Raw genomic sequence first — 23,526 nt, 5'->3', positions numbered from 1 at the left:
CGTTGCGACTGACTGAACCTTGGGTGACTTTCTTTCCTGTAACTCTGACCATGCAGTCCTAAAATCCCCAGATTCAGCCGCACCCGAACGCACTAGCAGCATTTCCTAGTTCGTTTTAGGGTTTTACATAACCATACCTGAAGCTACCAAAAAGCTTCATCTGCAGCATCCTTTCATGCATACAGACATACACTGAGATGAGTGACAAGTGGCATCCCTGGGGAGCTCCCACTCAGACCAGAGCTGTTCAATACCTCCATCAATGCTACAGACAGTGGGATCGGGTACGCCCTCAGCGCGTTTGCAGATGACAACAAGCTGAGTGGTGTGGTTGGTATGCCAAAGGGATGAGATGGCATCCAAAGGGATGTGGACAAGCTCAAGCAGTGGGCTCAGGCGATTCTCATGAGGTTCAATAAGGCCAAATGCAAGGTCCTGCATCTGGGTCAGGACAACCCCCATTAGCAATAGATGCTGAGGGGTAATGAGCAGTCCTGCAAAAAAAGGACCTGGGGGTGCTGGTAGGTGAAAAGGTGCACGGGAGCCAGCAGTGGGCACTTGCAGCCCAGAAGGCCAACAGCAGCCTGGGCTGCATCCAAGGAGAGAGGGGATTCTGCCCCTCTGCTCTAGTGAGATATCACCTGGGGTGCTGCATCCAGCTCTGGGGCCTTCAATGGAAGAAGTACATGGACCTGATGGAGCAAATCCAGAAGAGTGTCACAGAAACGATCAAAGGGCTGGAGTACCTCTGCTACAATGACAGACAGAGAGAGTTGTGGCTGTTCAGCCTGAAGAAGAGAGGGCTCCAGGGACATCTCACAACAACCTTCCAAAGAGGCCTTCCAAGGATGTCTACAGGAGAGCTGGAGAAGCACTTTTTACAAGGACTTGTAGTGACAGGAGAAGGCTCAATGCTTTGAAACTAGAGCAGGGTAGATTTAGACTGGACACCAGGAAGAAGTTCTTTACTATGAGGGTGGTCAAACACTGGCATAGTGAGGCATTGCAGGTCCCATCCCTGGAGATACCCATGGTCAGGCTTGATGAGGCTCTGAGCAACCTGATCTAGTTGGGAATGTCCCAGCTTGCTGCAGGGGAGTTGGAGATGACCTTTAAACCAACCCAATGCATTCTAGGACTCCGTGATATTGACATGGATACGTTTTATGGATTGCAGCTCTGAACTAACAGCTGCTCTGTGTGGGCCTGATAACTACTCTTTACATGTGTCACATGCTTTGGGAAATCATTGCACTGCTATGCTTAGGAAAGAATAAATCCTGCCAACTGATTACTCCTAGCATCAAGTATGATGTTGCCAAGATCAAGACCTAAAGTATCATATGCAATAACCTGGAATAGAAATGCCTCCTGAAAAACATTAACACTTGCCCCAGCTGAAAGCTGCTGAGATTTGTGATCAGCAGCAGCCACCTGGTGAACAAAGATGAGGCACTTGGGATTTTACTCTGGTCAGGCATCAGGAAGAACAGCAGGAAACAAAGGAGACAGGAATGAGGCAGAAGGGATTCTTCCTAGCTTCTGGGTGTTATTTCTTTGGAAGTGTCTGGTTATTCTTAGTGAAAAGTCAGGCACACCTAAAAGAGAGTAAAAAATGCACGATGGAGCAGAAGTTGGTGCTAGCCAGATCTGGAAAGTAAAGCTCTGGAACCAGAGTAGCTTTGCTTCTGAATTCTACACCTGATTGCCAGGTGTAGAATTGCACCAAATAGGTTTCAGGCATCAAACAGGAACAGCAGATCTGTGGATAAAGGTTTTCTCTGTTGTCAGTGAAGTGGAACAGGGAATGGAAAAAGATCCAGATGATTAAAAAGAATCTCCTGCTACTCCATGCTTGATACGACCTAGATTTGGGAAAAGCAGGTATTGCCAAAATTAATTCTTGCAGGTATTTACTAACAAATTCACTGCCATCCCAAGGAATGCAGGTCAGCTGTGAAATCTCTCCGTCTTATGCTCTGGTTTGTTTTATCACAAACAAAAAGGTTGTTGCTGCTCTTTTAATAGCTTTACTACTTCTCACCACAGTATCACAGAGTGGTGGCAGCTGGAACGAACCTTTGGAGATCATCTGGGCCAGCCCCACTGCCAACCCAGCTATATATAGCCTGAAGGGAGGCTGTAGGCAGGTGGGGTCAGCCTCTTCTGCCAGGCAACCAGCAACAGAACAAGGGGGAACAGTCTCAAGTTGTGACAGAGGAGGTCAAGGCTGGATGTTAGGATGAAATTGTTGCTAGAGAGAGTGATTGGCATTGGAATGGGCTGCCCAGGGAGGTGGTGGAGTCACCATCCCTGGAGGTGTTCAAGCAAAGCCTGGATGAGGCACTTAGTACCATGGTCTAGTTGACCGGGCAAGGCTGGGTGCTAGGTTGGATTTGATGAGCTTGGAGGTCTCTTCTAGCTGATTCTATGATATCTAGGCTGCCTCTTTTTTCACTATCCTCTCATTTTCTGTCAAATACTGATTAGTATAAGGGAGCCATTATTAAATCCTGACACTAAACAAGAGGGTCTGAGGAAGCCACATCATAGACATCTTCAGTTACCAAGATAATTTAAAATGGGAAGTTGTGGACAAGCAAACTCAGTGGCTCCCACTATTTCTGCTGAAATTCTCCAAGGCTTTCCATCTACTAAAAACGACTTCAGACTGTCTTCTCCCTTTTACGTGGTTCTAGAAGCAACCTATATTTCCTTATATTCAACTTTTTTTTATAGCTAAAGTGTAGAATGTGGGAGCCCTCACAGACCTTTGTTCTAGCAGCTGCAGTCTCTGTCTGCACCCTCACCTGCATCAAGAGAAGGCTTCCCAAACTTTCTCTCCACTTTTTGCTTCCCAAAGGAAGCAAAACAGACATGCAGGGTAGAAGCATACATAGCATGTGGTATACTATGGCCAAGCCTTCAAGCAAGACAATCAAGTGAGCAAGCCTCTGGATTTATCACAGTGTTTAGACAGTCATTACTCAGTGTTAGAGTACCACAGAACCAGAGTCATTTAGGTTGGAAGAGACCTTTAAAGATCATCAAGTCCAACTACTAAGTTAGCACTGCCAAGTCCACCACTAAACCACATCCCTTAGCACCACATCTACACAGCTTTTAAACCCCTCCAGGGTCAGAGACTGGGAGTGTTGGTGTCCTTTACACAAAATGGGAAGGTGCTGGAAGCTATGAGAGCCCAGATCCTTCCTTTTATGAGAGACAGACTCAAGTCGCTGGAGTATCATCCCAGAAGATGTGTGATAACAGAATCTTTGAGAGATGGATCACAGGCACAGGAACTGATGTCAATAGGACTTCCTTCAGTGTCCACACAGTTATTCCTCATTGCTGGTTTCTACATCAGCCACCCTGGGATTGTATTCCAATTAGCAGATACACGTGGGCAAGACCGAAGGCAAAGGACTAAGGGAACTGAGAGTTGCAACACCTTTCTGTTATCTGGTGAGGCAGCTCGCAAGGGCTACACCTCCTGCAAGGAATGGCTTGCTTAGCTGTGGTGCTGCTTTAAAAGCACCTGTGGCATTGAATCAGCAGCAAAGCTCACCATTTTAGATGACGACTGACACCTTGCAAAGGCTGTCCGAGGGGAAGGGATAAAATGTACATCACTGCTCCTGGAATTACCCAACCACTTTCTGGGTATTTTCCTTTTTCTTCATTACCATTCAAAGAGGTTTCTAGAGACTACGCCACTGCTAGAGCTTTTAACCTCCTGCTGTGATCTGTGGGCAGAAAGAATGTTGCATTCCTTTATTCCTCTTTGGCAGTGAAGAATGAAGAAAGATATTGGAGATTCCTTTCTGAGACATTAGGAGACAGGAATCACTTTGCTACACGAGGCAGCAAAGACTGGAGATTCTCTTCAAACGTGCTTGTGAGACAAGCAAGGACAGTAGGATCACTGAATAAATGATCATTTCCTTGAAAGTTGCTAGGAGAGACAATCACAGGGGGAATATTAAAGTTCTCAAAGTGTTGATAGATTATGGCATTACTTCAAGGAGAAGATCTGGCTTGGAAGGAGACAGTATCTGAGGAGTTGGAAGAGAATGAATAATATTATCAAACCAGCTGCTGAACATAGCAAATGGAAGTCTGCTTCCTCTGACCTTTCTATCTGCACAAACAAAAATGCACACTGGAGTGGGATTGAGAGACCTGAAATAAACGATTCTTTTCTTTTTCCTCTAGATAGCAGAAACAGATTGTGAGCAGGAATTGAGGAAATTCAAACCTTATACTAAGGTCTGCAAGCTCAGGGAACTGGCAATGCAGAGATCCTGGTACTGCTGAGAACAATCCTGGATTGAAGCTTGCATTTGCTAAGCTCCTTGCTTGCATAGGCTTGGTCCTCATCAGGTGCATCAGGAATGTTTAGAAAGGACCTCTCATTTGGTTGTGCAGGCGTTTAGACATACTTGGACACTGGATTCACCTCACCCTGTTCAGTAGGTATTCCAAAATGACAGCTGCCAGAAGCTGGGCCAACAGGTTGCTGTAACCTGTCCTGTTCAGCCAAGTACAGTCAAGAGAAGCCTCATTTGGACATCCGACTGATCTCAAGCTATTCAAAGTTTAGCTCCAAAGAGACTTGCTCTAGCTCCTCTTGGTTTCTCTCTGGAGTGTAATTCTCCCTTGCTGAGCACGTGGTGCAGTAGTAGCAGTGGTAACAGAAACCTAGGGTCTGTCTTCACAGTGATTTGACTCCTGGGTGAAGTTAGAATCATAGAATCAACCAGGCTGGAAGAGACCTCCAAACTCATCCAGTCCAACCATTCACCCAGCCCTGTCCAATCAACTAGACCATGGCACTGAGTGCCTCACACAGGCTTTTCTTGAAGTTCTCCACTTCTGCCAAGGCAATAGTTTTGCTCCTTCCTCTCTCACCAGACTGCCTCGACAGCCAACAGAAACAGCCTATAGCTGCAACAATAACTGTCTCATGGAAACACAAACAGCTGGATCCAAGGCGCAGGGTGCAGTGTCAGACCAGAGAGGCTCTGGGTCAGGGACAATCCCTATTTAAAGGAAGCACAGTTGAATCCCTGAGGAATTTATCTCAGGAGAATATTTTTTTGGTGAAGTCACTGAGGCAGACAGCTTGCAGTCTTATTTTAATTAAAGCAGGCAAGTAATTGTGAACAGCTAAATTCATGACAGGAAAGCAAGCCCACATATCAGTCTAGAGATACTGGTACAAAACTAGTTGTAATAAAGCTTGCAGGCAGGAGAAACATGTGCTTGTGTCAAAGATGTGTCGCTGGATTATCCTGAGTAGGAAGACACAGACTTTGCTATTGAAAGAAAATGGTTTCTTGAGACATTAAAAGCAGATTCTCAGGTCGAGTCAACAAGCTCACAAGAGTAGACTCTGGTTTGCTATCGATATCTGAGACCAGAAGGCAGTCACTTTCATGCTGACCAGTCTGCTCTTGGTGCTTCTGCCACACAAACGTTCATTTCTGCATCGGGTTCATGGAAACAGCAATACTCATCTAGGTGAGGAAGGGTGAGGGCACAACGGCTGTTCCCCTCCCACGCACACCACAGCTCCTTCCCTTCCTGCTGCTGCAGTAAAGTCAGACTCCAGCTTTCAAAAATAATCATAACCCAGGAATCTCAAAAGCAGTAAGAATGACTTCATTGAAGCAGAGCTGGAAGGGGGGGTAAAGGCAAAAGAAAAAAAGCAAACCCCAAATATCACATTGCACAAGCAGGGAGTGTGCAGGGCAAGGAGCTCTTCCTTGTTATTCACCTTTTACAGTGCATTGTTCCAAGTTCTCTTAAGAAGCATTTGTCTGAGCATACTTTAAGTATGTTAAGTGGCAGATGATACCCTCTGTAATTCGTGAATCCCTGGAGATGTTTGGAAGAGATACCTGGTATCTTCAGCCTGCTTCCTCACGGCATTGTGCTGCTGCAGCCAATGCATACACATCCTCCTGTTCCACACTTTGAGAGCATCTTCAAAGTCAAGCTGCCGCAGGAACCAAACAACACAGGAGAGAACTAGAAAAGATGTCTGGCTAACTTAGTGCGCTAGGCAAACACTTGGAAACAGTTTCAAAGCACACGTTCTACCCGTATCTTGGTCATGCGTACTTGGAAATGTGTACTTCAGTGAAACCCCCAAGGACATGCACAGCAGATACAAAGACGTGTGCGCTCAGATGGAGAACACCATTAACCACAAGCAGAAATCGAAGGAGAAAGTTGTGAAAGCAACTGTGGCCAGTGAGCCTATTAAAAAAATAAAAACCCAACATGAGAAAACAATCCAGGTTTAGTTACACCCACATTCCACACAGGATGACTAGTTCTGCTCTTAACACACCTGCTTGCCATTTGCAGCTAAAAAGCATTTGTCTGGTGTCCTCTGCTCTCCAAGCAAACATTACATTACTAGCACCCTTCTTAAAACATACCAAAGTTTAAGAACACTGGAGCCTGAATTCAGTGTGACACTGTTCTGGTGTTCCTAAACTTTAAGATACACATGCTACAAGTGACACAGAGCTTCTGTTTCAGCTGAAAGGAAGGCAAAGAAGGAACAATTCTTGCTATCCCCACTAAGCTGACTATCTCCTCATAAAATAACACTGAAACATCAGTAACATTTTATTGATGCTAAGAGCAGGTTGGCCAGCGCCACGCACATGCAGGAAAGCCTCATTGCAGGTAGTTTGCCACTTACACTTTCAGACTGGTCAAGCGACACTTGCTCTTTGCAGATGTAACTGATAAAACCAGTAACTCGCCAAATCAACAAGGCTTCTAAACCAGCACTGTTAGGGGAGGCAAATGAACCACCACATCTTAGCAACAAGGGGGAAAAAGCAATCATTTTTGTAATTCAGGAGGAACGGTGCTAGCAACCCTGCTTCTGTACTTTTTCTTCTCCATGCATGTTCCTGCCAGCTCACGGAGAAACTAGCTGAGAAATTTGAACCCTGCAGGAGACGTAGATGGGTCTTTGATTTCATCACAGGGGAACAGAAAAATCTGCTCGTGGACAGAAAAGTGGGGTTTGTTCCTTATTCTCCACCTGAAGATGGAAGCTCCCGTGTAAGAGCTGTAGGAATCCGTGCTGCGCAGTCGCCAGAGGCCGGGGGGGCAGGCAGCTGTCAAAGCCTAGACACTAACTGACCGCAGCCCTTTCCTCCCGCAGCCGAAGCTGCGAGGGCATCCGCAGCCATTTGCCCTTATTTGGCAACTGCAGGGTTCACGCTCCGGGCACAGCAGAAACGCCACACAGGGCTCTCGAGCGAAAGTAATCCTCTTTATTTCAGAGCAGATGACTGGCCGGTTGCATGGGTAAAAATACCAGAGTCTGCCCCGGGTAAGCCTGTCTGCCCTGCTCAGTTTGCCTCCATCACAGCTCTAGGTCATTCTGGGATTAAAAACCAAAGACTCCACTCTCACTGAAATTTTCTTTAGTACCCTCACATCCTAAAAACAAAAAATCCAAACCAATTACCCTGACCTTTATGACTTTTTTTTTCCATTAGCTTTTTCCAGTTCTTTTCAGTCATTGACACTGCAAATATTCAATGTTTTAAATCTTTAAATGTTTTAATGTAACTGTAAATACCAAATTGTTCCTGATGTGGCAGTGTTAGATAGTAATTGTAGGAATAGATGCACTGTGGTAAATAACCTCCTGCATGGCAATTTAACAAGATCAGAAGTTGCACACCAGAGTGTACACCAGTTGCTTGAAGCAGGAAGAAATTCGTGTACTTTCTTAGGAGTCAGTGTTGTAACCCAAGCCAACTGATAGATGGAAGTGCTGACAGCAATACAGTCCCCAACACTAATATACATTAAAAAAAAACAAACCAACAAACAAAACCAAAAACCAACAAAAAACCCCAACAAACTTAGGTAAAGGTAATGATGTAAAAGAAAGTTGACCTAGAAAGGGGAAAAATCCTCAAAATCTAAATCTTTCTGAGGATTCCTTTACCTGATGGATTCCTTCCTACCTGATGGAGCAAGTCCAGAGGAGGGCTACCAAGACGATGGGAGGTCTGGAGCACCTCTCCTATGAGGACAGGCCAAAAGAATTTGGGCTGTTCAGCCTGGAGAAGAGAAAGCTGCAGGGAGAACTTAGAGCTGCATTTCATTACCTGAAGGGGACCTACAGGAAGGCTGTGGAGGGACTGTATAGAAGGGCTTGTAGTGATAAAACAAGGTGCAATGGTTTGCAGCTGGAGCAGGGCAGACTTAGGTTGGATATAAGGGGGAAGCTCTTGGCTGTGAGTGGTGAAATCATGGAACGGATTGTCCAGAGGGGTGGCTGAGGCACCGTTCCTGGAGATATTCAAGGTCAAACTTGATGAGGCTCTGAGCAACCTGATCTAGTTGGGGATGTCTCTGCTGACCTCAGGGGGATTGGACGAGATGGCCTTTGAGGATCCCTTCCAACCCACTGCATTCTGTGACTGATTCTGAAGTAAAACTAAAGAAGACCAGAGCAATTAAAAAATTAACCCCCACACAAACTGGGGCTCTGAGAAATCCCATGCTTATTAGAAACATCTTTTTTAAGGGAATTACATACAACTCTTAACCCCATTTTAAGACATAACCTACAGTGAGAAATTCCTGGCAAGGTATCTTTTCTACCATTGCACTAATATAGCTCTCTGGTAGCAGCCTTACACAGGCTGTCACCGCTATTCTCTGCTGTAGGAGGGAGACAAGTATGAGAGGCAGCACAGACTGGCAGCGCAGGCTACACACACTGCACTTGCCAAGCGCAGAGCAAAAGCTGTGCCGCTCAGCCGCGGGGCCCGGGGAAGCCTAGCAGCGATAAATAGTGACACCTAAGGGAAGCAGAGAACATTCCCCAAGGGAAGGAGTGCTTCCCGAGGGAAACCAGCGTCTCTGCAATGGGAGAAAGAACAGCCGTCCAAATCCTATCAGAATTACCTCGATGGCTCCCAGGAAGAAAACATTAAAGGGCAAGTGCCCATCACACGGTCTGCTCAGAACATGCTAACTGGGGTGTGAAAAACACCACAAAACAAAGCTTCACTCAGTCCTCTAGTCACACAAAAGATCAAAGCAGATGCTTCTATTATCACCTGGGACAACTTTATCCCCCTCTGACCTATGCATAGAGAGCTATGCAAGAAAATTCCTGCATCTAGAACATTATAAGTGATATAACATAGTAGGTGTCAATTTTATGAATCACAGAATGGCTTGGGTCGAGAGAGACCTTAAAGACCATCTGCTTCTAAGCCCCCTGCTATAGGCAGGGACACCTCCCACTAGCACAGGTTGCTCAAGGTCCTGTCCAACCTGGCCTTGAACACCTCCAGGGAGGGAGCATTCCTGGGCAACCTGTTCCAGTGTCTCCCTGCTCTCACTGCAAAGAATTTCTTCCTAGTATCCACTTTAAATCTCCCCTCTTCCAGGTTAAATCCATTCCCCCTCATCCTGTCACTACAAGCCCTTATAAAAAGTCCCTCCTCAGCTTTCCTGTAGACCTCCTGCAGGTCCTCCAGGGCCTGCAATTGATGTGCAATACCATATCAAAAGTCTCCTCCAAGAAGGTAAAATTCCCTTTAAGAAACCTGTGCTCTCAGTAGAAGAATTTTTCCACTCCAGAAGATGTTTGCAGCCTCATTTCACACAAAGAACAAAGCCTGCACACTCTCTGGGCAATCTAGGTGCCAGCAGGGAATAGAATCTTCTCTGCCCCCCTGCCCTGTGGTATGCATTTCCTCAGGAGCAAACTTATCATTAGTTTTCCACTTCCCAGATCTGGTTACCAGCAGATCCCCACAGATCATTCAGCAACCGCAACTCAAAGTTGCTGTCACCTAAAACAGAGGGAAGGAGACAAAAATCTCCTTTTCTTTCTGGGATGAACACCTCTGAACTTAGTTTTAGCTTGTGCAGCCCCCAATAAGATACTTTAATGAGGCCTGGGAGCATACTTCAGAATTCAACCTTAAGTCACAGCCTGCTCACTCTGACACCTCTCCTGTCTCTTACTGTTTGTCCATGTCCCACAACACAGTGTCTGTGTTTCTCTATCTTAATGTCACCAAATGCTAGTTTACACAGAAGGGCTTGCTTAGGTTCTAGCTAGTTCTATACTGTACAAACACACATTAGCATTTTACAAAGATTACTCTGCAAGCCTCAATAGCTGAGAATACAATCAGTTTAAGTCTCTCCAGTGCTGAGAGAACAGGAGATGCTTAGGGAGGAGGGTGTGAGAACAGAGCAAACGTGCAGCCATGTACCCCAATAGCCCTCCAGCTCCCAGCAGCCTGTGACTTGAGGAATTAAATTTCACCAAATACAAGTCTAATCGTTGTGTGTAATAAACTTAGACCAGAGCAGGCTACCCAGAGGTGGAAACTCCATCTCAGGAGACATTCAAAACCCACCTTCTTCAGGTAAACCATCCTTGGCAGGGCAGTTAGACTCAGTGATCTACCCCACCTGAAGTACTGGGTACAGTTCTGGAGCCCCCAACACAAGAAAGGCATAGAACTGTGAGAGCAAATCCAGAGGGGGCCACAAAGATGCTCAGAGGGATGGAGTAACTCTGCTATGAGGACAGGCTACAAGAGTTGGGGCTCTGCAGCCTGGAGAAGGACTCGAAGAGACCTTATAGTGGCCTCCCAGTATCTGAAGGGGATATACAAGAAGGCTGAAGAGGGACTATTGACAAGGTCTTGTAATGAGAGGATGAAGGGCAATGGGTTTAAACCGGCAGAGGGGAGATTCAAAATGGATGTCAGGAAAGGGTTCTTTCCAGTGAGGGTGGTGAGGCACTGGCACAGGTTGCCCAGGGAGGTGTTCAAGGCCAGGTTGGATGAGGCCTTGAGTGACCTGTTCTAGTGGGAGGTGTCCCTGCCTATGGCAGGGGGCTGGAACTGGATGATCCTTGAGGTGCCTTCCAACCTAAACCACGCTATGATTCTGTCTCTGGAAGTCTCTTCCAAATCCCATAATTCTGTGATTCTTTTGTGACTTTGAAATTCTGCAAACCTTTTGGCATGCACAACATCCTTCAGGAGCAGTTCAGATGCACACTATGGGAGCAGATTTTGTTTGGTTGTTTTGAGCCTTCTGATACTTCCTTTCAATGCCCTTCTGTCACAAGCCAGAAATGACAGCAGTCACTTGTGTCACAAGGTCCTCTCAGTGTCACTCATCTTAAGCAAATTACATTCTGTGCATTTCCTCACCTTTGCAACAAGACTCAGGGCTAACAAAACAAGAAGGGCTTTCAGACGGGTTTTTGACAATTAATTGCAACATGTAGAGGACTTAAACCTTGTGTTAGCAGTACTACACTATAGAAACCCAGAGACCTGTCATCATCTGCCCAGCCAGTAGATGCAGCTCTGCTTTCAGTGGTATTCTTGTCCAGCTTTAGCTTCCTGATCAGCCACTGCATTAACATGCACTATTCAAGTCTTCTTGCTTATTTATCAGTGTTCAGGGAGGAGACTTAGAATTAGCACAGTTAGAATATAACCTTTTTTGTTTCAGTGCATATAAATAATGTCATGAGACCACATTTCTGCTCTCTCTGACACAAATAATTTCATGATAAACAGAAATAGAAGCTTCCAGAAGTTTTGCAGTCACAAGCACAGCATCTCCCCTAGGTGGCTAAACAGCAGAGAGGGCAATTTAACCTCAGACTGTCAAGAATGGAAGGGGACTCTGACCTATATACTTGATGAGCAGGATAGTAGCAGCACCTGCAATCCTCATTGATACTGACAGGAAGTGCAAAAGTTCTTTTGTACTTGCTCCACCTCTTCAAGAACAGAAGGAGAGGAAATAACCATTTCACCCCAGTACTGAAGTGAGCCACTCAAGTCTAGGGCTTTTATTTCACACAGAGGGGTCAAACTTCCTTATAGGTATCCATGCAAGAATTCTCTCTGCTTCACAGATGGAGTATGTGAAACAGACTGGTGGCTTGTGTTCAGCCTTCCAGCAAAGGAATGCCAGAACTCAAACTGCAGCTGCCTAAGTCTCTGCTCCATGATCTTGACAGAGTTGGAGCTAATTTTGAAGCTAGTCCTGCTTTGAATGGGAATTGGACTAAACAACCTTCAGGCATTTCTTCCAATCTGATAGCATCTTATGATTCTAATTTGATTTATGTCATTCAGCTTTCCAACCTGAACATGCAAATCAGGCCCAGACACAATATATTGCCAGGCTCTGTGCAAAGTCGGTGCTTAGTCAGAAACCTAGGAGGACACAGAATTTTAAACAGTAAAATCTGCTCCTAAGCCATTTGCCCATCCTAGTACCTGTGGAATGACAAGTGAATGCCATCACAGGTTTTAAAACACATGCTAGCACATACCACTTTGTCTGCCCCAGCACGCAAGACCCAGCTGTGCCCAGTTAGAAGCAAGCACCCCTTGACGATACTGTGATACTGTGACTTCACTAGATGTAGATAAGAGTACTTTGTTTGTAGGGGGAGGTTTAGGCTGGACATTAGGAAAGTCTTCTACATGGAAATTGTTGTGAGGCACTGGAACAGGCTGCCCAGGGAGGTGTTTGAGTTGCCATCCCTGGACACGTTTAGAAGCCGTCCAGACCTGGTGCTTGGGGTCATGGTGTACTGACAGACTTGGTGGAGTGGGCAAAATGCTGGACTTCATAATTCTGGAGGTCCTTTCCAGCCTCTATGATTCGCCATTCTATGAAAATACATTAAGAGACTCGGCACATGCGGGAATGCTCCACAGGATGGCAGTGCTGCCATCACACAGAGCCATCTGACCAAACCCAGCACCAAGCTTCTACCTGACAAAGCTTTTATAAAAGGAATCATAGAAACGCTGAGATTGGAATAGACCTTTGGGATCATCGAGTCCAGCTGCTTGCCCTAAAACTGCAATCCCACCACTACTGCTAACTTTACAAACTAAATATTAATCCCCTATTCCCCATGTCTAATCCATAGCATTTTCTTGCAACAGATGTTCCAAGCCAAATAATGGTGACCTACAATTTCAGAGGTTAATCTCTCAGAGTTTCCTGTTCTGCAGTGAATGAGCAGCAGACTGGCATAAATTCTACCGTGTTCACAGCACATTTTTTTTGCTGCTCAAAACCAGAATGTCAACGGGCAACACGAGTACAGCTTAAATAAATCACAGGCTCTCAGGATGTCAGAGGTTGGAAGGGACCAAAAGAGATCGAGTCCAACCCTCCTGACAGAGCAGGACAATACAATCTAGCTCAGGTCACACAGGAACTCACTCAGGCCTTGAAATTCTGCAGAGAAGACGACACCACAGCCTCTCTAGGGAGCCTGTGCCAGTGCTCTGTGACCCTTACAGTCAACAAGTTCCCCCTTGTGTTGAGGTGGAACTTCCTGTGCTGCAGTTTCCATCCGTTGCTCCTTGTCCTATCCCAGGAAAGGAGTGAGCAGAGCCTGTCCTCCCCTCCTGTCCCCCAGCCCTCAGATAGTTATAAACATTGGTTAAATCTCCTCTCAGTCTTCTCTCCAGACTTGCAGCTCCAGGTCCCTCAGCCTGTCCTCATCAGGCAGTGCTCAGTCCCCTCATCCTCATAGCCCTCTGCTGGACCTTCTCCAGCAGATCCCTATCCCTCTTAAACTGGTAGTATTTTTGACACTAGAATACTGATAACAGCAGACTCTCATTTGTCAGGAAAGGATCAGGGAAGAAAAAAATAGGCAGAATATCTCCTGAAATCTGTAGGTTTGCATGCCAGCCAAGTGCTTACCATCCCAGCCGGTGTAAGCCCAGCTCACATAGGACAATAAAACCTCTGCAACACCAAAATAGGGCAGTTTGTTATTGCACCTGCTTTTGGACTCAAACTGAACTAGCATCCTGAGATTCTTTTCCACCCCTGCACACCTTGCTAAATTGGAATGCCTCTTATATAAGAACAGAATTATAAATGAGCACAATTTAGGCTACTTTGGCATATGTCCTCGTTAAGCAGATTAATAGTCTAATTCCCTGTTATCTGCTCTGGCTAACTACTGCTCTCCAGGTGTCACAGATTGCTGTTCTGTAAAGTAGAGCACACAATGAAGCTAGAGTTGTGTAAATAAAACTTTCAGGTTTTTACAAATGCCTGTAAGAGCTACCACATTTCCCAAGAGCTCTCTATCAGAAGAGAACAGTAGAAGTTCCTAGAAAGGTGCTTTCTCCATAGACTTTTTTCCTCACGTTTAAAATTTACCACTAACTTGTACAAATTAAAGTGACTTTTAAACCACTGAGGGATAAAAAAAGAGACATAGAACCTCTGTGCAACTCAAAGAACTGTGTACCAGTGAATCCCCTTTGTGTCTCCTCTACTCCAGTCATCTTCCACACGTGGCAGGAGAACGTAGGAGTGATTAAAGAACTCCAGTTATGAGGGAAAATAAACCCCAAACATCTATTGTTCAGGAGAAAACCCTCCCCGAGACACTGCATTGCAACTGGTGTGTCCCCGTTGTATTTTGGGTCCTGTTCTGCAAACACATGGGACCGTTGGAGTCAGTGAATTATCCTTTCAAGGTCAGAAATGTGGGCTCTCGGTTTTGGAGTAAGCACTTTCACTGTACATGTGGCATTTTGCCCATTGCCATTATAGAAAGACATAAAAGAGGGGTAAAAATTAGTTCCTCAGGGTGTTTTCTTCTCCTTACCGTGAGGTGATACTGCATTTTAAAGCTGCCACCTGTGGGATCTAAGGAACTTCATCCTACTGATAGAATTGGGACTCCTTGAGTTCTCTGAGAAGGCTCAGTTTACAACGAAGCTCTAGCAGCTCACTTTTCTACAAGGGAACAGCAACAACAAAATAATCAGAATCGTTAGTTTTGTTCCAAACTCAGGCCTCAGCAAATCTATTGATAACTCTGGAAGAGCCCAAGGTTGCTTTGTGCCCATAGCCACACTCTTTTGTCAGCAGCCAGCTCCTGATGGTCTCCTCTGCCTTTCACCTACAAGTGTAACTGAGAGCTATTCCAACTGGCCTCGAAATGATTTACCTTAAGATTTTGCCTTCTCAAGGATACTAGTTGGCTGAAGTTGAGAATCTCTGTGCAAATGCTTTCATTCCTTTGTATTTCCAGCTCTTTAAAAAGCAGCAGAGCACTGCGCTGTCTGAAAGTGCCATGACTGGGACTGACTTTGCAGCAAGCTGGCCACTTCTTAGACCACACATGCCACCAAGACCTCAGAAACTCAACAGATTCCCACTTACCTCTCATGATATTTTTCTTAACTTATTGATACAGCACATGCTTCTCCTCTTCCCAGCCCTGTCAGGACGAACAGGAAAACGAGAAGTCATGAGGTAGCAACAGCCTCAATTTAAGTCATCTGTAGAGAAGAAATGTGATAGTCACATCACTGCCAATAATTAGGCCCCAAAGCAGCACTTTATTATTTTATTAAGACCAAAAGTTCAATTTGGCAAAGTTCCAGCATCAGCTTCAAACACACTGGCTGTAGGAGTTGAGAAACATCATTCTGCTGCTCATGTAAAAGGCTTTGTGGGCAGCAAGCAGTTCAAGGGTATAGATTTCTTGTCAAAGACACAAAGAGCATCGAAACATGCAAGCCAAAGTATGACTGACCCAGATAAAGTGTGCGAAGATTAAAGGAATACTTCAGAGGACTGCACCAAATGAAAGCCAAATGACGGCTTTCTCTTTTCTGTACACGAGCTGACCTCATGGATCGGACTTCATTTTCTATTGTGCCTATGAACAGGCAAAATAATTTCTCTACAGTTAACTGAAACCTTTCCTTGTAATTAGGAACAAACCAGCACTGTGCTGTTCTCCAGCCAGCCTTCACAACATAGACATAAAACGCTGACAGCACAATTACTAGAGCAGTCACACAAACCTGTAAGGCCAGAATCGGGTTTGGTCCCCCAGCTCCAAAGCACTTAACTTAGATGCAAGAATTGTCTAACAAAAGCTACAAGAGGTACAAAATAAAACCAATGCCCAGTGATGCATACATTAGCACGAGAAGGGTGCAGCCACTCTAAGGAGCTACAACTCAGTCTCCCTCAGTAGCTGCCTAGGCAACAACTATAAAATTCTCATCAACACTGTCTGCAATCCTTCTTGGTTGTGTCCATCACTGTATGGGCACAGCACAACACAAGAAAGGCTCTGACACTCTGTTGTGGAGCAGGAGTTAACGTGGCTAAGCCAGGAATATATACATAAAAATAGAACTATTTTATTTTCCTGAAACCCCGGGCCCAAGACTATACACAGAAATTAATTTCGTTTAATTAGCAGACTGGGTTTGGTTAAGACCTTACAAGGATACCATAGATAAATTTGGCTATTTTAGAAGTCAGGCTAAACTTTCCCAGTGTCAGTCAGGCTGAGCAGAAAGTCACTACTCAGGTGAGCCAGGCTGGCTGAAAGGGCGGTCCAGATGCTGTCAGCTCTCTCTTTCAAAGGACATCCGAGGCTCGTTACGCCATTAGGCTTGCACAAAGGGCACTTACGATGGGGAGCGGTCCAAAGCAGGGAGGGTCCTGTCCCACAGGAGCTTGTCCTTGGCTGCGCCAGGGGACTCCGTCTGCAGGAACTACCCAGGCGGGGAAGCACTGCGAGGCGGGCAGCACCCCAAGGCGGGCAGCACCCCAACGTTTACTCCTTTCCTAGGCAGAGGGTCGTTGGCTGTGCGCTTCCCGCCCGGGCAGCGCTAATCAGCAGCGCGACCGCTGCGCGGGGCACCGCTCGTGGAACCGCTCGTGCGGACAGAGGGTCGTTAGCAACGCCTGGGCGGGAAGCGCACAGCCAATCAGCAGCGCGACCGCAGCGCGGGGCACGGCTCGTGCGGACAGAGGGTCGTTAGCAACGCCTGGGCGGGAAGCGCACAGCCAATCAGCAGCGCGACTGCAGCGCGGGGCACCGCTCGTGCGGACAGAGGGTCGTTAGCAACGCCTGGGCGGGAAGCGCACAGCCAATCAGCAGCGCGACTGCAGCGCGGGGCACCGCTCGTGCGGACAGAGGGTCGTTGGCTGTGCCTGGGCGGGAAGCGCACAGCCAATCAGCAGCGCGACCGCTGCGCGGGGCACCGCTCGTGCGGACAGAGGGCCGTTAGCAATGCCTGGGCGGGAAGCGCACAGCCAATCAGCAGCGCGACCGCTGCGCGGGGCACCGCTCGTGGCGGCAGGGCCCTTTGCTCCCCCTCACGCCTGCAGGGCAGCAGGGAACAGCTTTCTTGCGCCGTTCTCTCCCATGCACACCACGGAGGGAGCGGAGTCTCGGGGCATCCTGGGCTCCAGGCCACAATCTAAGCTCCATCCATCACTAGGAATAGCACCACAATCCCCAGCTTCCAGAGCTGCCAGCAAGGGAAGACCTATAGGTAGCCTTTTAGAGCAAGGGATTAACTTACCCTAGACATGGCAACATGTACCAGCAGTAAAAGCTTGCTTGCTCCTGGCAAAACTTAGCTCTTCTTCCTAAAGACACAGACTACAGTCAGCTATGTCTGCTTCAGAAGAAGACAGCCTGCCCCACCTTTCCCTTAAATCCTGCACTTAACAGTCTTCAGGTGAAGATGATGATGAAAGGTTACACACCTGCCTGCCCCACTGTTCCCTTAAATCCTGCACTTAACAGTCTTCAGGTGAAGATGATAGGTTACACTTGCCTTTCTAGCAGCTTAGAGAAAACCCCTCACCAAGAGTTGGTCCCCTTCTTCCTCTTCTGTCCTTCCTGAGGGGCAGGTCTCCACCCTGGAGTAGAAATTAAATGCGTAACTTCTCACTGTTACTTCTCCATTTCATTGCCCTTCATCTGTCTTTCACTTATTTCTGCACAGTCTTATCATTCTCTGCTGTGTTAATTATGCTTCTCAAAATCCTGAAGAGAGTTACAAGATTCTTCCAGAAAACAAAAGGCAGAAGTACAGTTCCTGTTTGCAGAAGGCACTACAAACACAGCTTCGGTAGAGGCTGGCAGTTTTGTGACCATGGAGTCCAGCTGTCAATCTAAGACCACCATGGCTGCTAAACCATATCCCAGACCATCATGGTCACAGGCTTCTTGAACACCTCCAGGGATGGTGACTCCACCACCTCCCTGGACAGCCTGTTCCAATGCCTGAACACTCTTACAGCAGAGAAATTTTTGCTAAGATCCAACCTAGACCTCCTCTGGGGCAACATGAGGCCATTTCTTCTTGTTCAATCACCTGATACAAGAGAGAAGAAACTGACACCCACCAGGCTCCAACCTCCTTTCAGGTAGTTGTAGAGAGCAATGAGATCTCCTCAGCCTCCTGTTCTCCAATTTGCTATTCCTACCACAATAAAGCAGCAGAAGTCAAAAAAAAAAAAAAAAAAAAAAGGCAAAGACGGGAGGGAGAATTGATTCCTTAGGTGGACGTGGAAAGTGGAAGCTCTTTTCAACCAGGAAATGTATATTTATAGAATGACCACTGTTGTGGTGGGGCCGATAGGTCCAAGATAGGCTTAGACATGTCCTGCCTTGCCTAGGCATGTTTTCTGCTCCACCAGAGAGGCAAGCACGGGAAACAGACACAAAAGGACCTGTAGCCACTGAGTCTGGCCTGCCCAGGGTCCTGTGGTAAACAAGGTACACACAGGTAGCTTGTGCCTGCCCAGTGCAAGGCCTGTGCTTTTCCCAAATGTGGGTAACAGCGAGCCCGTGGCTTCGCCTAACATGGTGAGGCTTGGCTGACTGCCATCCTGATTGGCTATTCTGTGTCCAAAGGCCCACACTGATAAAAGGAGATACACAGGTGAACAGCCTGCTCACCCTCCTGTGCTCTGCTGTTGCCTGCTGCTATTGCCTACTGCCTTATCGTTTGCTGGTAAACTCCACTGCCGCGGGTTACCGGGAGCAGACACTGGATGCCTGCATGTGATCAGCCTATGTGGCCAGTCTGACATCGTGTGAGACTGCACGACATCCTGCCTCTACACCTGAAAGTCCTGCTTAGAAGAGCCAGGAGAACAGGGTCAGAGGTTGTCTGCCTCTTTCTCCAGAAGCTGGGAAGAATTAAGTCTCAATGTCCAACAAGACAGAGGACAGAGTCCTCTGAAAGTGTTTGGGCACTGTCAGGACTGTGGCAATAGATGGAAGGAGGTAGAAGGTGTGTAGGAGAAGGACCTTAAACTTCCCTGAGCTTTTATGAGCAAATTGAAAAGGGCTAATTCAAACAACCTTCAGCAGAGCTTTAAACTCAGCAATCTGACTTGCTCTGCAAAGACTAGAGGTGTCCATGCAATGTGTACTACTGGGCAAAAACACAGCCTCACAGCTGAGACCAATCCACTTTGAGGCAAGTTTGAACTGGACTGCAAACTACACACCAAAACCAGTCTAGAAAGTTGTCCTTTACCTTCTAGGTAAGAGCCTCATGTCTAATTTTAGTAGGTATATGCATGCCCCAGATGAAACATCTCCCCCTTCTCTTCCTTCTGTTGATTTTACTATCAGAGGAGATAATCCAGCTCTGTGATTTTACACTTCCTTTTATTTGTGGAAGCTTCCAGGAATCACAGAAGCTGGCACGTCAAGAAAGAATGGAATTCAGGGATGTTTTCCAGGTATTGTCCTTAGGAATACTGTAGCTAGATGTTTACACTGGAATAAACCCAGCCGTAATGGTGAGATAGTGCCTGGCTTTGTAGTATTTCAAACCAGAAAAATAAGTAAATAATAATTATAAATGTTCAGAAAGTGTAGAAAACTATTTAGAGAAACTGCTGGAAAGAACTTTCTCCTAATGTCCAACCTAAATCTACCCTGCTCTAGTTTCAAAATGTTGCCTCTTGTCCTAGTGCTACAAACCCTTTTAAACAGTCCTTCCCCAGCCTCCTTGTAGGTCCCCTTCAAACACTGAAATGCAGCTATAAGGTCTCCCCAAGTCTTCTTCAGGCTGAGCCGTCTTAACTCTCTCAGCCTGTCATTGCAGGAGAGGCGCTCCAGCCCTCTGATGATTTTTGTGGCCCTCCTCTGGATCTTCTCCACCTGGTCCATATCTTTCTTGTGATGGAGGTCCCAGGGCTCAACACAACACTCCCAGTGAGATCTCACTAAAGCAGAACAGAGTGGCAGAATCGCCTCTCTCAACCTGCACCCCAAGATGTGATTTGCCTTCTGAGCTGGAAATGCACATGGCTAGTTTGTGTGAGGCTTCTCATCCACCAGTACCTGCAAGTCCTTTCCTGCAAGAATGCTCTCAATCTCCCATCCCCCAGCCTGTGTTGATAACAAGGATTGTCCTGACCCAGGTGCAAGACCTTGCACTTCACCCTATTGAACCTCACGCGGATCTCCTGGACTCACTTCTCCAGCTTGTCCAGGTCACTCTGGCTTATTAACCACACCTCTCAGCTTGCTGAGGGTGCACTCAATATTGCCGTGTCATTGATGAAGACACTGAACAGCAGTGGTCCCAGTCCCCTGAGGGACACCACTTGTCACCCATCTCCATCTGGATGTTGAGCTATTGACCACTGCCCTTTGGATTTGGTTGGATACCCAACCAATTCCCTATCCACTGAACAGTCCAACCATCAAATCTGTATCTGACTTCGAGAGAAGGGTGTTGCACGGGACGGTGTCAAAGGCTTTACGGAAGTCCAGTAGAGGACATCAGTTGTCCTTCCCTTGTCCATGGATGTAATTACTCCGTCGTGGAGAGGCTATCGGGTTGGTCAGACAGGACTTGCCCTTGATGGCGCCGCGACCGCTCTCCTTCCCTAGAAGAACCTCTTTCTCTTCCCGCTTCGCTCGCGGAGCGCTGCCGAGGAGCCGCCGTCCGCCCGGCGCAGCTGTCCCCTCCCTGAACGCCCCCCGCGCCGGGGGCCCGCGGGCGCCACAGCAGCCTGCAGCCGAGGTGGCACCGCCCCCGCCCCTCCTCGCTGCCTCCCGCCCGCCTCCCGCCGGAGCGCCGGCCGCGGCTCGCTCCTCCCGCCGGATCCGCTGCGGCTGTTTTCTCGCCGAGCTGCCGGGCGCTGCCCGCGCCCTTGTCCGCCGGGAATCCGGGAGGCTGTGCCGCTCCCGAGGAGGACTGGCGGCCGTTGACGCCGCAGAGATCCTGGTGCCCCGCCGCCGGGATGAAAGCTGGAACCGGGAGGGGGCTGGCGGAATAGACGCTCCGTTCTCTGCGCTTCTCTCCGGCTGAGCCAGCAGGGAAGAGGCTGAGGTCCGCCGCATTGTGCGAGCCTGCATGGGCACGGCGCGGGGGTGCGGCCGTGGGGCTCCCCCGAGCCTCCCGCCTGCCGCCGCCGCCGCATCGCCCCCTCCCCGGCGCTGCTTGTAGCCGAAAGCCGCCAAGCTGATCCATGAGGGATGCTTTTGTGTGCGACTGCGGGCAGAGCAGCGGCTAACGGCGGAGATAGCGGCAGCTGGAGCCGCGACTGCGGGGCAGGTCACCCGCAGATCTCCTGGCGAGAGAGGCCGGGCGCGATGCTGAATTAGGCGGCCGGAGCCTTTGCAAGCGTCAGGGCCAAGCTCGGCAGCCCGCAGCCGGCCTCGGTGCCAGCGGAGCTGGGAGGGCGCGCAGGCAGCTGCCCATGGCGAGTAGCCGGAGCATCGAGCTGGAGCACTTCGAGGAGCGGGACAAGAGGCAGCAGCGCACCGGGCCGCGCCGCGCCGGTACCGGCGGTGGCGGCGGCGCTGGGCCGCGGGGTAACGGGCTGATCCCCAGCCCGGCGCACAGCGCCCACTGCAGCCTCTACCGGACGCGGACTCTGCAGGCGCTCAGCTCGGAGAAGAAAGCCCGGAAAGCACGCTTCTACCGCAACGGCGACAGGTATTTCAAGGGCTTGGTGTATGCCATCTCCACCGACCGCTTCCGCTCCTTCGATGCCCTCCTGGTTGAGCTCACCCGGTCCCTGTCGGACAACGTGAACTTGCCCCAGGGTGTCCGTACTATCTACACCATCGATGGCAGCAAGAAGCTCACCAGCCTGGATGAGGTGCTGGAAGGTGAGGAGTCTTTGTTGGTTTAGGGGCAAGCAGGGCGGGTTATGCCCTGGCATGTTGAGGTCTGGCAAGAGGTGGCATGAGCCAGGTGGTGGGTTGCAGGCTGTCCCTGGGGTGGGCTTTCCTCTCGCTGGTAGAAGTGCGACAAACTTGGTGAAGGATCTGGAGAGCAGGTCTTGTGAGGAGCTGCTGGGGGAACTGGGGTTGCTTAGCCTGGAGAAAAGGAGGCTGAGAGATCTCGTCGCTCTCTACAACTCTCGGAAAGGAGGCTGGAGTGAAATAGGAGTTGGTCTCTTCTCCGTGGTAACAAGTGATAGGATGAGAGGAAATGGCCTCAAGTTGCACCGAGGGAGGAGGTTTATTTGGATGATAGAAGAAAATTCTGCGCTGAAAGGGTTCTCAAACACTGGCACAAGCTGCCTGTCTCTGGAGATGTTTCAAAGAGACAGAAATGTGGTGCTGAGGGACATGGTTTGACATCAGCTTTGGACTTAAAAGTCTTTTCCAAACAAAACAGTTCTATGATTCTATTCTGTGATTCCATCATCAAGGTTTTGGGGCTCCCTTGCTGAAAGCCAGCTGCTGTGGAGTCCTGTGGGTGTGTGGGTCAGGGTTTCCTGCTGCTGTGAGATGCAATAGGTCTCCTTTTCACACTGTGGGCCCTCTGCTTCTACCATCATCTGGACAAAAGCTGCCTGCGTGTGTGAGGTTGATTCTCGTGGTAGTTCAGTGGCAGGCATTCTTTTCACCGGCAGATTCTTGGCTACCTTTCAGTCATCACCATTTGTAAAAGAGGGAAATGCTGTGATTTAGTGCTCTAACAGTTGTTACCCTGACATTGATGACTCAACAGTGGCTTAAACTTTCAGAGAAAGGCCTTGTGCCAAGAAAAGTGAAATTCATACCATACCAATTATTAAAACAAGCTGGTCTGAAGTCATGTCTTCAGATGTGTCCATTATCAGTAAGTTTGCAGATGACACCAAGCTAGGAGCAGGTGTAGATCTGTTGGAGGGTAGGAGACCCTGCAGAAGATCTGGACAGGCTGAATGGGTGGGCAGAGGCCAATGGGATGAGATTTAACAAGGCCAAGTGCAGGGATCTACACTTTGGCCACAACAACCCCAAGCAGTGCTGCAGGCTGGGGACAGAGAGGCTGAGAGCAGCCAAGCAGAGAGGGACCTGGGGGTGCTGGTTGATAGCAGCTGAATGTGAGGCAGCAGTGTGCCCAGGTGGGCAGCAGAGCCAATGGCATCCTGGTCTGGCTCAGGAGCAGTGTGGCCAGCAGGACAAGGGAGGTTCTTCTGCCCCTGTGCTCAGCACTGCTCAGGCCACACCTTGAGTGCTGTGACCAGTTCTGGGCTTCTCCATTCAAGAGAGATGTTGAGGTGCTGGAAGGTGTACAGAGAAGGGCAGCAGGCTGGGGAGGGGCCTGGAGCACAGCCCTGTGAGGAGAGGCTGAGGGAGCTGGGGGTGTGCAGCCTGCAGAAGAGGAGGCTTAGGGCAGACTTCATTGCTTATGA

At 48.3% G+C, this 23,526-nt stretch overlaps 1 protein-coding gene and 1 long non-coding RNA gene across 18 annotated transcripts in view; one reads left to right on the top strand and one right to left on the bottom strand.

Moving 5' to 3' along the window:
* The window catches only part of LOC135178539 (uncharacterized), a 70,738-nt gene extending 53,128 nt beyond the window's left edge, over positions 1–17,610 (bottom strand). For 3 of the 13 annotated variants that reach the window (XR_010303597.1, XR_010303600.1, XR_010303601.1), the window contains exons 1-3: positions 17,436–17,601; positions 15,265–15,383; positions 14,705–14,835 (exon numbers count right to left, since the gene is read on the bottom strand). This is a non-coding gene — a long non-coding RNA (uncharacterized LOC135178539). Of the gene's footprint in view, positions 1–670; positions 693–1,303; positions 1,599–8,049; positions 8,072–8,101; positions 8,124–14,704; positions 14,836–15,264; positions 15,384–17,435 lie in introns of those variants that run through there. The other 10 variants (XR_010303608.1, XR_010303605.1, XR_010303603.1 and 7 more) reach the window with 7 other exon arrangements.
* A 3,410-nt stretch (positions 17,611–21,020) lies between these two features.
* Positions 21,021–23,526, top strand: part of DCLK2 (doublecortin like kinase 2) — a 62,878-nt gene continuing 60,372 nt past the window's right edge. For 2 of the 5 annotated variants that reach the window (XR_010303591.1, XR_010303592.1), the window contains exon 1: positions 21,022–22,006. Coding sequence is in view for 2 of the 5 variants with exons in the window: in XM_064149441.1 (XP_064005511.1) it covers positions 21,592–22,006 (415 nt within the window). In the remaining 3 variants the exon portion in view is untranslated. Of the gene's footprint in view, positions 22,007–23,526 lie in introns of all 5 variants that reach the window. The other 3 variants (XR_010303593.1, XM_064149441.1, XM_064149439.1) reach the window with 3 other exon arrangements.

This window comes from Pogoniulus pusillus, chromosome 10 (assembly GCF_015220805.1).
Source record: "Pogoniulus pusillus isolate bPogPus1 chromosome 10, bPogPus1.pri, whole genome shotgun sequence".
Lineage (NCBI taxonomy): Eukaryota > Metazoa > Chordata > Aves > Piciformes > Lybiidae > Pogoniulus > Pogoniulus pusillus.
This window is presented reverse-complemented; position numbering and strand designations above follow the sequence as displayed.